The following is a 14,924-nucleotide window of genomic DNA, read 5'->3' as shown; positions in this document are numbered from 1 at the left end:
GCCTTAAGAGCCAAAGAACAGCTAAGACCGCACCCGAGCATCTCCAAGCCTGAAAGTGACTCCAAGCCCGGGGAGCCTCCGCCTCTACATTTGATTGGAGGGGGAGTAACGCCCCTCTGGAGATTAACCAATCAGATATTCGATTTGCAGTTTGGGGCGTGGTCTCTTAGAACGAGATTGAGCGGAGAAGTCAGGATAGTCAATAGGGAACGTGTTTCCTTCTACCATGGTAACCAAATTGAGAGAAATCTTGACCAATCAGAATCTCGTTTTCTTACAAAATCGGCTGCCAAAAGGCGGGAAGAGTGGAAGTAGCCAATCAGGAGTTGAGTCTGATGCGTGTGCGTGTCCCTGCTTCCTCCGCCCCGCCCTCGGGCTTACTCGAACCAATCCGGGAGCGGAATCAGGAAGGGCATCTCCCTCCCCCTAGGCTGGCAGCCAGCCCCAGGGTCCCCCTGGAGCCTCACTGGGTGCAGTTCGGGGACGCTCCAGGGCGGAGGGCCGCGGGCGGGCTTCTGCCTACGTGGCTCCCTCCGAGGGTGCCCCCAGGCTGGGCGCTCTTCAGCACCGCCCCGGGAGGTAGGTGCCCAGATCGCCCCCATTTTACACACGGGGAAGTTGAGGCAGGAGGTGAGCGTGCCCGGGGTCGAACGGCTATTTTGGTGGTTGAGGGAGAATTTGAACTCAGGTCAGGGGCCCCATCCACCTCGCCGTCTGGGGCCGGAAGGGAGCTCAGAGGCCGGCCGGCTCCTCTTCCAGATGAGGAAACTGAGGCTGGAGAGGTTGATTGACAGGCCCAAGGTCACCCAGGGGCATCGCCAGCTGGGATTCCAAGACACGCCACCTGACCCTGTCAGGCAGTGACCCCTCGGTCCATCTGGTCCTGGGATCCTGCCTTGGACCCCGGGTCCGGCGGCCCTGAGTGCTGTCCTGGCTGCTCAGGACAGGAGATGCCCATTTTACAAGAGAGGAAACCAGAGCAGGGTGGAGGGGAGGTGAGGGGGAAAGTGGTCTAAGACTGGAAAGACCCATCAGAGACCTCGGTCCGACCCCTCCCCGCCCCCACTTCCCCCCATCCGCCCATTTTACAGATAAGAAAGCACCACCCCCAAACCCCGCCCCCCCCCAGGCAGCCCAGGGGTCACGCCCAGGGTCTGCCACCAAGGAACGAGACTGCCCTTCCAGGTGGGGAAGGGGCAGGGGTTCCCCCATTCCGGAGCCCCCAGGTTCCTCCCGAATAAGACATAGGGGTGGGAGAGGAAGCTACATCACCTTTAGGCTCCCACTGGTCCTGAAGGACAGGCGGTCTGGGCTGGGGGATGTACGTCTCTCCTCCACGACCCCCAACATGCCCCGTCCAGAGTGACCTTCCCTCCACTGACTGCTTCACAAAGCCTTCTCTCAGCTTTCATGCATCGTTCTGCATGACCGGTTTCCCTGCGTGGGCCTGGGTCTAGCTCTCCATTCCACTCCTGGGGGATCTCTCTCCCCTCCTCTCTTTTAAAGCATTTGCTCATTTGAACTACCGGGGGCTGCCCCGGAGCCAGCCTGGTGGCTGGGCCGGGTAAACAGCCTCCTAATGACCGCAGTGTTAGTTCAAAGTACAAAGTGTAGATGCAGACCAAGCAGCAGTTTGAAGACTCTGGAATCCAAGTGCCTCCTACCCTGGCAGAGGCGAAGGGGGAGGGTCAGGGCCTAAGAATTCCTGGCCCAAGTCTCCATAGTGGGGTATAGTCAATAATCACTATCATATGGCCAGGAAGGGCCCTGGGATCTGAAGCCTCTGCCAGGGGAGTGAAAGTGCCAGCAGGTGTCACCAGGCTGGAAAGGCTTCAGTTCAGGCAAGGGCTCTAGGGCCAGCCTAATTCGACTGAACTCAAGAAACAATTATTAAATGCCTACTGTGTGCAGAGCACTGTGCTCAGGGCCCAGGAAGAGACACAATTCTTATCATCATGTCCTTATCATCATGGAACTTAAAATCTGGTAGGGATTTGATATATACCCAATACTATGTTGGCATAATTTTGCACCATAATTATTAGATGTAAAAAAAAATATTTGCAGTCTGAGGAAGGAGAAATCTTTACCCAATTGGGAGGTGAAAGTGGGTGGGTGGAGTAGAAGGGAAGTCTTAGGGAACAAGCAAGCAGCATCTGACTATAGGCCAGAACAGGGAGGGAGGACGTTCCAGACGTAAAGACTTGAAGGTCGAATTTTGCCACGTGTAGTGGGGACAGAGAATATTTCAGTTTGAGCAAAGCATACAGCACAGGGAAGGGGAGTAGGGTAGGTAGGACTTGGGATTTTCAGCAAGAGGTCTCACAATAAGGAAATCATTGATCCACAGGATAATACCTGTCAGCAAATGATCCAGGAAGCTTTTTGGTTTGCTTTCTAGAGAAAGACTTGGACAAGACTTTGAAATAAACACATGGCCACCCCATGTGTGTATCTAGTTTTTAGATCCCCTGAACAGCACCGATAATTTTGTGATTTGGAACGTTGTCCACAAAGCCAAGACGCGGGCTTCAGCTGGTGCTGATTTTTCATGAGGTACTGAGCTCCTTTTAGTGGAGGCATTCAGGCAAAAGCTGGACGATCACCAGTGAGAGATGCTGGAGAAGGAATCCACCCAATGCCTGGAGGATTCTGTGAATATCATTCAGACCCATTTATAGCTTCTGAAAACTGAAGGACCTCTCCAGGAAAAAAATCCTTAAGTTAGATTTTCATTCACATAACTGTGGAAATTGGCCCAGATCACTTCCAATGGCCAAGCCAACTAAACAAATCACTTGGTAGAAGGCTGAACTATTTGCCAGGATGTGAAAGGCCTCAGCACATTTAAGGGCAAGGAATATTTTAATCCCCAACTCAAGCTACTTTATATCATTTTAGGACTAAACAAGGGAGATTATTTAGCTCATTTCTGACAAAAAAAAAAAACACTCTGGTCAGAAAATAATCAAGGAAACTGTTTTTAGTAGAACCAAAGAAAACTGAATGGACTCAGAGTCCTTAACAATGCCTCTGGTCCAGTCTTACGGACCTTGATGTTCCCATAAGGTCTCCCTCACACCTGTGGCTGAGACCTGAAATTTTATCTGCCAGCCTTCATCTCTTTCGGTTCCTGTTTTTAACTTCTGACAATGGAAATCACCCTGGGAAAGGCCACTCTTTAATCTGATGTTTAGTCTTTCATAACTTAGTATGTGTGAAGGGTCAGATTGTAGGGCTTAGGGGAAAACAAGGCAATCCGAGAGGGCTTGGGATAAAGGGTAGGGCCAGCTTTGGGAACAAGTGTATAATGATCCCCTTCTTTGAGCCTCTTTCTCCATTTGCCTCCTAGATGCCATGTCAGGGCCAGAGCATCAGCAATCCCAGGCCCTTACCAAGCCGGCATTCAGTGAGCTCCAAGCCTCTGCTCTGGTGGAGTCAGTGTTTGGGTTAAAGGTGACCAAGATCCAGCCTCTTCCCAGTTATGACGATCAGAACTTCCACGTGTATGTTCTAAGGACCATTGAAACGAGTGGCGGCCCTCTTGAGTATGTTCTCAAAGTGAACAACACTGAATCCAGCAAGAACACCGACCTGGTTGAGGTGCAGAGCCACATCATGATGTTTCTGAAGGCAGAAGGCTTTCCAACAGCCACTGTGCATCCTACTAAAGGAGGCAGCCTGACCTCTCTGATGTCCATAGGTAAGCGATAACCAAATCTCTAGAAGCATCTTTGGTCCAGCCCCTCGATGACCATAATTACCCGTGCAGGTATCGTGACAGAGCAGGAGCAATGTCCCCACGGCCCCAGTTTGAGGCCTCTGGTTCAGACATGGTCTAGGCCAGGAATTCTGAGGACCAGGAACTGTCTTCTGGTAGCCAGGGGAGCAAATAAGGGAGCAGCTGGAAACTGGTTCAAATATCTCTTACCTGCCTTTGGTGGACAGAGCTCTGTCCTGAGGCCGAGGAAGATGTCAAGTTTAGATAACACTCAGTCCTTGTCCTCAGGGAGCCTGTAGTCTAGAGGAAGGAATAGGACACATTCACAGACACTGGCTGTGATACCAGGTGATGTGTGATACTGTATCCCCAGGCTGGCCTTCCTTACCAGACCCGGGCCCTAACGTTTCCTACTGTTCAGCCCTATAACACTGCACTGTATTTAATTCTCCAGCCAGCTATGTAAAATGTGTGCCTAACACTGTACTTTTATTGTATGAAATCAAACTAAAAACCACACTACTCCCCGGCTCTCTCCATCTTGTGTTGCTAAAAACAGCCATGCCTTCGCTGAAGCGCTGGGTGAGCAGTAAGGTCTGAAGTTGGGGTCCCTCACCCCCTCGTAAGGACTTGAGCACTTCTGCCTCGTCCTGGTCACCGGAGGATCATGCCGAGGGTGTTGGGTGGGCTAGGCCTGCTCCAGGAGGGGTGACTGAAGGTGCTGGGAATGTTTAGCCCAACAGCGAGGGGGCTGTGCTCCTGTCTTCAGGGATTTGAAGGCCTGTCACAGGGAGGAGGGGTGGAGTGTTCTACTCAGCCCAAAGGGCAGAACTAGGGCAGTGGAGGGAGATGCCAAAGGGCTGACTGAAGCAAGATGTAGGGAAAACCCTCCTCACGAGTAGAGCCAACAGCTGCCTCGTCAGGGTAGGAAGCTCCCTATCATCAGAAGGATTTAAGAGGCTGGATGGTTGCTTGTCAGAGATATGAGAGAAGGCATCCTTAGTCTGGTAGGTGACCACTTAGGCCTGCCTAACTCAGGTTTTATAATTGGTGTGATTCTGTAACTTATTTTAAAAAATTGTTTTGGACAAGTTCTCTTCAGTACTATGTTACTTCCTAATGCCCCTCCACACTCTCTCCAGAGGAGGGGGCACCAGAGAAGTCAGGTTACACTGACCAGATCTACACATTGCGGGTATCTGATAACCTGGAGTGGGGAGCCATGCTTCTGGGACAACCTTAGATCCAGACTGGGGTTCTCAGGAGGAATTGGGCCAGCCAGGAAACATCCTGCTCTCCCAGAGCCCTAGGTTATGCCACACAGAGGGGAGAGGGATGGATCGAGGCCACCGGAGCCAACTGAGCAAGGGAGTCACATGGTCATATATGCACTCAAGGAAAATCACTTTGGTAGCAGAGTGGAAGATGGACTAGAGTTTAGAGGGACCTGAGGGACAGAGACTCAGTTAAGAGGTTGTTGCGATAGTCTGTAGCCCCCTCACTGTCGGGGGAAAGGAGAAAGTGAGAGATAATGTCAACAGGTTTTGAGAGGAACAGAAGCTTGGGTCACAGGGCCTCCATTTTTTCAGTTAGAGAGGAGGGAGAGGGAAATGCAAGAGAGAGGGTAGGAGGCCTGGCTGCTGGAGTCAGAAGGAGGGAAGAAGATCTAGGGCACTAGTGAAATTCCCCCTCCCTTGTGTCTGGATGGAAGGAGCTTCAAGGAATGGACAAGAGACCTGGATGACCTCGATCTTTTCTGTAACATGAATGGCTTCCCACCCTAATTAACGTTCATCTCTGTTAGAACATTCGTCATGTGCAGATCATTAAATATATATCAGCTGGACTTGCTCATGTGTTTTATGATCTGCTCCAGACCTAATAACTGTCCATAAAAACACACACTTTGATACAGGAGTAAGAAGAAGAAGCTACTGGAAACTCAGTTATTTACTATTGGTTTAAACCGTGTTTGCCGACGTCAGGACATTGACAGGAGCTTCTACTTGCTTCAGTGTCCCCTCCTAGACTTTTCCTCTGTAGTTTTCTGGTTCTGTTGCCGTTCTTGGTAATTGTAACAACTGGACCAGGCCAAACACACAAACCTGTACTACCAGAGACACTGTTTTGAAAGGATGGATTTTTAAGTTTTCTCAAAGAAGGGAAGATACCCAATGATTGGGTGGGGGGGCGTGGCCCAAATGGTATTTATTCATTACCCCCTCCCCCAATAAAAGTGATCTAAACAACTTCTGCAACTACCACCTCCCTTACCTTTGTACCTTTATGTACATACCTGCTGCACACACTTGAGGGCAGCCTTTAAATCTGGGAGGAAAAGCAGGTTTCTACAGTAAACCTACCTTCACGGTCGTACAGTTGACCAGAGTGAGCAGACTTTCTAAAACGTGCTCAGGTGAGAAAAGGACAGCTTAGTTTGGGCTCTTATCACCGCAGAATGGACAGGTCTCCCTGTCACATATAGGTAAAGATCCTACCAGATCCTTTGAGTCATGTCAAAATCAGGGCATGAGACCACTGCCTTAAGAGTCCAGGACAAGGAGGGAGGCCTGTGGACAGCATGAGGGGACAGCTGCTGCCGATAGTGGGTGTTCATCTCATTGTCCTTCTGCATCCCTACCTTGGGAGAGGGGAAGGGAGTGGGGATATTGTTGCACGGTTGGTTTAGACCCTGGACCCGCATATGATTAGTTACTTTGTCTTCAGGAATAACCATGTATGTATTTCTGCACATTCTGGACTCTTCCCCCCCACCATCACTTGTACCCTTTGGGTATAGCCTCCATAGTGAAAAAACTTGGGTGGGTGCCTGGGTCCCCTGCCCTGAGGGAGTAGGGTAGGAGGAGGGGTGTGGTGGCCATGGGAGGAGAGAAGCTGCAGATCTGATTGGTCCAGACCTGAAAAAGCAGCATATTCTGCCTTCTATCATTAGTTAGGGGCCCAGTGAGGACAACAGCTGGTAAGAGATGATTCACTGGTGGTTTGAACCCACCCTAGAGGAAGGCAGTTGTTGGTATGTGAATGGGGGCTCCTATCATGCCCGAGGCCTGGCCCTCTAATCCCTCCCTCCAGCTCTCCAGCCTTGCTTGCATCATTAGTCGGCAGTCATAGGGTGAGCTAACACAAGCCTTCCCTCCTAAGAGCCCCATGAGGTGGGTAGTACAGGGACCACCATGGCCACCTGATGGGGTTTGCCGGGCCTTTGTTTACACGAAGTCCAAAGCTGCACCTGAGCCTGTCCAAGGCTCTTACTGTTGGATTGCCGCCCCCAGGGGCCTCTGGGGTTTTTGGTTTTATGGACTTGGCTTTCCCTTGCTTTCTAGTTTTTTCTTCACTCGTTTTAAAAATCTTTTTTTGGTGATTATTTCCAGGCAGAATAGTCTTTGTCTTAATAAATGGTAGTAGATAACTATTATATAATGCTTTATGGTGTGTAAATTATTCTTCTTGCAATGGGTCTGTGAGGCAGATGGTGTATTCTCACTATTTTGCAGATAAGGAAACCTGGCATCTTAGACGTTTAGTGACTTACTTGCCCAAGGTCACCCAGGCAGCCATAATGGGGCAGAGCTGAGATGTGAGCCTCCTGAAATCTTGATCATCTCTTTCTCCATGCACTAGACAGCGGCTCTGAGACCAAAAATTACATGGTGAGGCTGTTTACTTACCTGCCAGGAAGACCCATAGCCCAGGTTCCTGTCACGCCAAAGCTCTTGTACGAAGTTGGCAAGCTAGCGGCCCAGATGGATAGACGTCTGGAGGTAAGGGCTTCAGCCCCCGGGTGGGCAATTATTCTCTGCTAAATTCAGTCTCACAGCTTTTCATTCATTCACCAGATGATCACTGAGCACCTGTCATTTGTTAGATACCTGAGGCCTACAGAGAAGCTAAGGCAAGGCCCCACTCCCAGAGCATCCATCTGCCAGGAAAGATAAGGCACATAAGCAAAACTTATAATGCAAGGTATTGGAAGTGGAAGGACTGTGTGGCAGCTAGCCCTTTCAGCAAGGCAGGCTTGTTGCAGGAGCCTGTGTTATCTGGGTTGGGCCTTGAAGGATGGGGAGGAATGGAGGTGGAAGTGGAGAAGAAGCTCCCAAAGCCCTAAGCCTAGAGCCTGGAAAACCTGGGGCATATCTGGTTGCAGTTGGAGGGTTTATTCTTCTGGAAGAGAACACTGAAGCTGCAAAAGGGCAAACTAAGGCTGGATGCAAGGAGGAGCTTCCTGGCAATGACAGTGTCCAGAAGTGGAATGGAGTTCTACTGCTCAGCCATTCTGTTGGAGGAGGGGGTCCCAGGGAACCCCAAGGGGACTGAGTGGCTGCTGAGGGCTCTTCCCATTATGAAATTCTGAGACTTTTAAGAATTCTGCTGTCTACAAAAGCCTTCCCCATCAGGTACTAGTGATACCATTTTTTGGAGGCCATTTTAAGGCTTTTCATTTGTCCTCATTACATTTCATCCCTTGGATTAAGCCCAACATGCCAGCCTGCCTAGCTCTTTATATTATCTAGGGGGTCGGCTCTCCCTCCTGGCTTTTTAGCTATCAGTCAATCAGCAAGTATTTATTAAGTGCCTGCTGTGTGCTACGTGCTGAAGGTGCAAATACAATGGACAGAACACTCCCTACTAGTCAGGAGTTTATAGATTAAGATTCTAGGTCACCAATAAATTTTATGTTCTGTGTAACTATGCACACATTAAATATAAACAAACACAAAGTAGGGTAAAGGGTAGTGGGAGGAGTAGGAAAGTCTTGTGTAGAGAGTGGTCCTTGGGCTGCAGCCGGCAGGAGGCAGAGGTGAGGAGGGGGGACATTCTGGGCGCTGCAAGACTCAGTGATGAGGGTCACGTGGGGACCAGAGAGGAGGCCAGTTTGGCTGCATCACAGAGGAATTAGTGTCCAGGGAAGCTGGGAAGATTGGGCTCCCATCGGTGCCTTTTTCCAAGTCATTTATAAAAATGTCACATCACTGAAGGCCCAAGACAAATCCCTGGCTCACTGGGAAAACCTCCTTCCAAACTGACATTGAACCATAAATCTCTATTTGGGTCCAGCCATTCAAGAGGCTCTGAACTGACCTAATGGAGCCATCACTTGGCCCATGTCTCTGCATTTTGCCCACAAGTATACGAGGAGAGACTTGGTACCAATGGTTTGCTAAAATCTAAGTATATGTATCTGTAGCATTTTCCAGATTGACCAGAATTTCCCTCTCAAATGAAGTCAGTCTGGCATGACTTGTTCTGATGAAACCATTCTGGCTTTTGGTGATTATGGCTTCCCTTTCTAAATAATTATAACTAAATTTACATAGCACTTTACTCACAACAACCCAGTGGGGTAGGAAATAGACAGATCATCCCATTTTTACAGATAAGGAAGCTGAGCTCTGAGAGATTGTGACTTACCTTGAACCACACAGGTAGTATGTGTCCCCAGTACCACAGGAGCCTAGGTCTGACTTACAAGTCCATTGTTCTGCCTACCGACAACACGCAGCCTCTCAAACCCCAGCCTTCAATAACAGACCCTCAGATTTTGCCCGGATCAGAAGCCAAGCTCACTGGCCTATAGTTTGTCCAGTTCCCTCCTTTCTCTTCCTGCTATTTGTCTCCCACTCCCCATGGTGGGTCACCTACCTGTGACCATAGCTCAGCAACCCCATTTCTTTCAGTATAGTAGGATACAGTTTGTCCAAGGCCGGTGCCCGGAAGACTTGGGTTCCAATGCCGGTTCTCCTATTTCTCACCATGTACTACTATGCAGACAAATCATTTCACTTATTCCATAAGGAGGCGGTTGTGATGATGACCTTTCATTTCCCTTTTGGCTCTAAGTCTATGACCTGTAAATTCCCAGCTTTTTCCTCATCTCTCCCTTAAAATCCTCCTCTTCCTTCAAGCCCATCTCAGGTCATATTTCCTTCCTCAGAAATTCTACCATCCAAAGATAAGCAGCCTGCATCGGGGGGACTTCATCTGGAACCTGAGAAATGTTCCTCTTCTAGAAAAATATATTCATGCCTTGGGCCAAAGCAAAAATCGAGAGATGGTAGACTGGGTGCTCAAACGCTTCAAGGATGAGATTGTGACAAAGTTAAGCCATTTTCGGGAATGTGAGTATTTCCCACTGTCAGAGACTAGTCCCCCAAATTAGTAATGACTGTCACCTATATCCAAAACAGTAAAGTTCTTCCTCACAGTCAATGACAAGCTCTTTGAGATGGGGAGGAGGTGGTGACATGAGGTGGATGAGGCTTGCCTAAATATCTACCCATTTGCCCAAATTCCCTTGTGGTTCCGTGGTCTCATGATTATCATTCCACCTCCTGCCAGTTCAGACTGTGTCCCCTCCCCCTCCTCTGGGGCACATTTAGGGACAGAATGAGAATAACCATCAGTTCCACCAGACGTGTGCCCACTCACTGGCTGCTGGCTGGACATCACACCATGAAAACCCCAACAGGAAGATGCATATCTCTAGCTTTGTGATGCTTGAGTGTAGCCCCTGCTCCCTTCCCTGGGGAATTAGAAGGGCCAGCCCCCATCCATGTCTGAGTCTTTATGAATTTCGCTTGGCTGGCCCTTCAGCCTGGACACCGTGGCCACAGGCTTTGCCAGGACTACCCTGGGAGCCTTTCCCATTTGGTAGAATCTGGCAGGGCATATGCTTTGTGGGCATGGCTTTGAGAACTGAGGGTTGTCTCCATGCCATGATGAGGCATTGAAGCAGGATCTGTGGGGCAGGTGGGGGGATGCAGCATTCTTTCTTCAGTCCTGCAGTGTGGAAACACCTCCTCCCAGGCCAATCGTGCCTCTCAATAACTGACTGGATGGTCTTGGAGAGGGGCTCTGGCCAAGAAATCCACCCCGCTAGTGATGTACCTGTCTGGATTTAGTGAGAGTCTCCACTGCTGGGCCCACCCAGACTGTATGCCTGTTGTCCTAGGACTGGCCTGGCCCTACATCATTACCATCTTTTCAATAACATCTTTTAAGACATTATGTTGTTATATGGTAGTCGTTTGGGGAGGGGTGGAGGGTGTATCTATTATTCCTTAAATAACATGAAGGGCCAGACAGGATGAATCACAGGGATGGTCTCAGTGGCAGCTGAGTGCCCCCAGAACCTCTGGATTTTGTTGTCTTATTGTGCCCAAAGCCCAAAGCAATTCCCCACCCATGGCTCTGGGTCCGCTTGAGGCCAAAGCCTCCAAGTTAGGCTACTGCTAAGGTCTGCCTCCCATGGAGGGGTAAGAGGTGCCCTGACTCCCCTACCCTCACCACCATCAGTCAGCGGTTTGTCTATGAGAGGAGTGATGAGATTTGGGGGTGAAATCAAACTATTCTCTCATCAAGAGAAGCTCTGAGATAAAATAAATGAATCTCAAATTAATCTTAATTTCCTTTGTGTGTTTGAGTTTCTGTTGAAATATAATTTGTGCTTTATTCAGATATTAACTTTCTGTGATAAAAGTTATTTTTTTCTCTTTGGTCTTTTAGTGGTCATGCTCAGACCATCCACATTCTTCTAGTTCCCATCTCTTGGCTTCATGAAGGCTGAAAGCAGAGAAATCTGCTGCTATCTTTTCTTTATTCAGGGATGTGATTGTGTATGAAGCAAAGAGGCACCCTAGTGGGTTTGGGTGCCATTTTGTTTTTGGCTGACTTTTCCAATAAATGGTGTGAATGACTTTAGTGAGAGTGAAAATACAAAACTAGTGATTTGGGGGCTTGACCCCCTTTCTGTTGCCCCCTGCCCCATCTCCACTGGTTCCACCGCTCTCCTTTCAGGCATCAATCATGGGGACCTGAATGGCTACAACATCTTGGTGGAGGCTAGCAGTGAGGCTTCCGGAGACCCAGCATATCGTGTGTCTGGAGTCCTGGACTTTGAGGACATGAGCCAAGGCTACTACGTGTTCGAGTTAGCCATCACCATCATGTACATGATGATCGAGAGCAAGGACTCCCTGGCCGCAGGTGGACACGTGCTGGCTGGCTTCGAGAGTGTCATCCCGCTGACAGCTGAAGAAAGGGGGGCTCTCTTTTTACTGGTGAGCAGTCGGTTTTCTCAGTCGCTCGTGATGGCTGCCTATACATGCCAGCTCTACCCTGAGAACGAAGACTATCTCATGATCACTGCCAAAACAGGCTGGAAGCACCTGCAGAACCTGCTCAGTATGGGTCAGAAGGCCGTGGAGGACATCTGGTTTGAGACTGCCAAGTCCTACATGGCAGTGCCATCCTAGAAACATCACCATGAATGAGAACACCTGAGGGTGCTATGCAAACACCACTTATTAACTGTCACTATTGGTATTCATAATGAGGGCAGCTCACTTTTCTATTATCTTACGGTTTATAAAACAGGCTGGGAATTATGACTGAGCCTGACTTTTCATGTAGTTTCATGACATTATGAGATATGAGTTAATTGAAATGATTAATTTTTATATTAATAACAATGCCACTGGACCCAAGGTATCTGTGGAATTCTCACATAATCTAATTGTCATGAGATTGAAGTTAGAAAGTACTGCATGAGGAGGAAGGAGCTTCCCTAACGCCAGTGATGTGACCCTCAGCCAGGCAGTGAGCTCCCTCTTGAACAAAATGGGGGCGATACCACCATGTCTGCCTAAAGGCAGGGGGTGTTTGTAGTTGCTTCCTGCTCTGAAATCTGGAACTCTGTCTTAACTGTGAAAAGAACAGTAGTGTTACCTCCATTTAAAAAATAAAAAACTGACTGCATGAGTCAATGTCTAGAATTTTCAGGAGAAAGACCAGGGAAGACATGGCACACGGTACCATCTCTGTTCATTTGATCACATGAGACAAAGCCTGGACCAGAAGGAAGGGAAAGGAAATGTTTTGGTGACTAGAACTAGTGAGAGGAAGAAAGAACATCATCACTAGAAGGTCAGCACATACAGCCATGGGAGAAGCCTTCCCTTACTCCCAGTGTCCCAAGCACAGTGGTCTATGAAAGGGCTTAGACCCCGATAAAAATATCAAGGAGCCAGACTGGACTTCATCCGTGTGGAAGTTCTATCCACTGACACATTGCCACCCACCCCTGAGGACAGTAACAAGTACCTTGCCCTCTGTTGATGAATTTCTCTGTGCTGAGCTAGACCTGCTGTGAGACAACAAATCCGGTCTCTCGATGGGCTGTCCACAAAGCCTTTCCAGCCTGATAGGTCCTTCCAGAGCATTCCCCCAACCAAGCCTTTGAGAAGCCAAGGTCATTGCTGCCCTCATCAGGCGCTGGGAAAGGCTACTGTCCAGGGAAACGTTGGCTCATGTTTCTCTAACACTTTACAGTTTACCAGGCATTTTCTTCCACTACTTGAAGGTAGTAGAAGTGTTAGCCCCTTTTTCCAAATGAGATGTGAAATGACTTCCCTCCATTCAGACAGCCTGTACGTGGCAGTGCTGATGCCAAAACCAGGACTTCTGACTCCAAATCCTGGGTTTTCCCCATCACACTGCTGTTGCTTTTCTATAAGGAAAAACCATGTATGCGCATTTACTTTTACATGGTTTTTTGGTTTGTTTTTTTGCAAGTGAGCTCTGGACTATATATCCATTTTTCCATGTGTAACAGGGAAGCTGGGACTGGCCAATCAGAGTCCAGTCCTCATAAGCATCCTCCACCTGGCAGTGCCCACGTGGAGAGATGGCTAGAGGCTTCATGTAGAAGTTGGTGCTTAAGCTGCATCTCGAGGGAAGAGAGGGCTTCTGTAAGGTAGGTGTGAGGGAGGAGGACATTCCAGGCATACAGAGGCACAGAGATGAGGAGCACACACAGGAGCGGTTTCTCATGTGCTTACAGTGAAGCAGAGGAGTCTTTCTGTTGTCTCCTGAGCTGGAACTGAGAACAATTGCTTTTGTAAGGCCCCAGACTGGTCATTTGATCTCTCCTTTCTCCCTGGCTGTGGTGGAGGGCAGAAGACAGGCTGGAAGCCTCGGGGTGAGGAGAGAAGCCTTAACAGACACATGGTTCTGTTCTCTGTCTCTCTGCCTTTCCTTTCTCCTGCTCTTAGGAGAAGGACTGGTTACAACATTGTAAATTCTGGGATGTCAGGAGAGTGAGCCTCCCAGAGTTTATAATCTACCAGCATAGCCCCAAGGAATGACTAGGATCTAGCCCAGCTATAGACTGACCACAGCTAAGAGGCTTAGGCCTACAAAAGGGAGAGAATCCAGCAGGTAGGCTGCATCTGGAAGGGAACTTAACGGGGTGAAGGCTTTGTAGAAACTGCTTCAGGTCTGAGTCTCCTCTTCCCCAGACTGAGGTGGTAGGGAGCAAATGTACCCTAGGTTTGTACCACTGTTCATGCCATGTCTTCTCAGGAAATATCCCTTTGTAAAAATGAATTCATTTCAATTGGTTAAATAACACTGGTTCTAATCACCCCTGGCAGTCATCACTGGGGAAAACACACTAGAATGGGAACTCAAGCTGATGGCAATGGAGAAGTACCCCAATTAATACTATTAATTAATTGATAAATTTTTCTTTTCTTTAAAAAAAATCTTTGTTATAAATAATTCTTTGCTGTAAACCTGAAAGCACTAAATAAATACTATCTATATTAATATTAAAAAAGAGAGATGCTTCATTGATGTGGGCCCACCCTCCACTAACAGTGGTCACAACCTCTCCGAGCCTTAGCAAACAAGACTTTATCAATTTCCGTGACTGAAAAAAATTCAACAACTGACCAGACCACTGGCCAAGACCAGGCTGGTGCTGGGGAGTGCAACTATTAAATGTTCAGTGTTAGCCTTTACACCTCAGAAATCCACAAACACTAAAGATCAGAGCTTGATTTATTGTTCTGTTGTTATCCAGCCTTAAGAAAGTGATGGACAAAATGTTAATCATGCTTATTAAACTTAAGTGTGTACATTTTTTAGGAGTGGGGATAGGGAGCCAGTTGTTTAACACTCACCAGCAAACACTGCACTGCTCTGACCTGACCTCCCTGGCTTCCTCTAAGTCCCAACTAAAATTCCACCTTCTCCAGGAAACCTTCCCTACCCCTCTCAGAAGACTCTAGGGTTTCTCTGTTTATCTTGTATAGATTGTGAGCTCTCTGAGGGAACGGCTTTTGCCTGCTAAGCGCTTTGCACAGTGCCTGGCACATAGTAGGTACTTCACACATGTTTACTG

The 14,924-nt window shown here is 48.5% G+C and overlaps 1 protein-coding gene across 2 annotated transcripts; it reads left to right on the top strand.

The window, feature by feature from the left end:
* The first annotated feature begins 450 nt into the window (after positions 1-450).
* HYKK (hydroxylysine kinase) lies at positions 451-14,318 on the top strand. Of its 2 annotated transcripts, none has more exons than XM_036736058.1 (5): positions 451-579; positions 3,353-3,703; positions 7,364-7,503; positions 9,675-9,858; positions 11,537-14,318. In XM_036736058.1, the coding sequence occupies exons 2-5, from the start codon at positions 3,358-3,360 to the stop codon at positions 11,992-11,994; spliced, it is 1,128 nt and encodes a 375-aa protein (XP_036591953.1). In that variant the 5' UTR covers positions 451-579; positions 3,353-3,357; the 3' UTR covers positions 11,995-14,318. The 2 variants fall into 2 exon arrangements, with proteins under 2 accessions (XP_036591953.1, XP_036591954.1); XM_036736059.1 differs by having other exon boundaries at positions 451-630.
* Positions 14,319-14,924: the final 606 nt, after the last annotated feature.

The sequence above is a fragment of the Trichosurus vulpecula genome, chromosome 8, assembly GCF_011100635.1.
Source record: "Trichosurus vulpecula isolate mTriVul1 chromosome 8, mTriVul1.pri, whole genome shotgun sequence".
NCBI lineage: Eukaryota > Metazoa > Chordata > Mammalia > Diprotodontia > Phalangeridae > Trichosurus > Trichosurus vulpecula.
This window is presented reverse-complemented; position numbering and strand designations above follow the sequence as displayed.

Coding starts and splice junctions, on each gene's coding strand:
- HYKK (XM_036736058.1), top strand. CDS start 3,358: ATGTCAGGGCCAGAGCATCAGCAATCCCAGGCCCTTACCAAGCCGGCA. Junction 3,704..7,363: donor GACCTCTCTGATGTCCATAG/GTAAGCGATAAC, acceptor TCCATGCACTAG/ACAGCGGCTCTGAGACCAAA. Junction 7,504..9,674: donor AGATGGATAGACGTCTGGAG/GTAAGGGCTTCA, acceptor TTCCTTCCTCAG/AAATTCTACCATCCAAAGAT.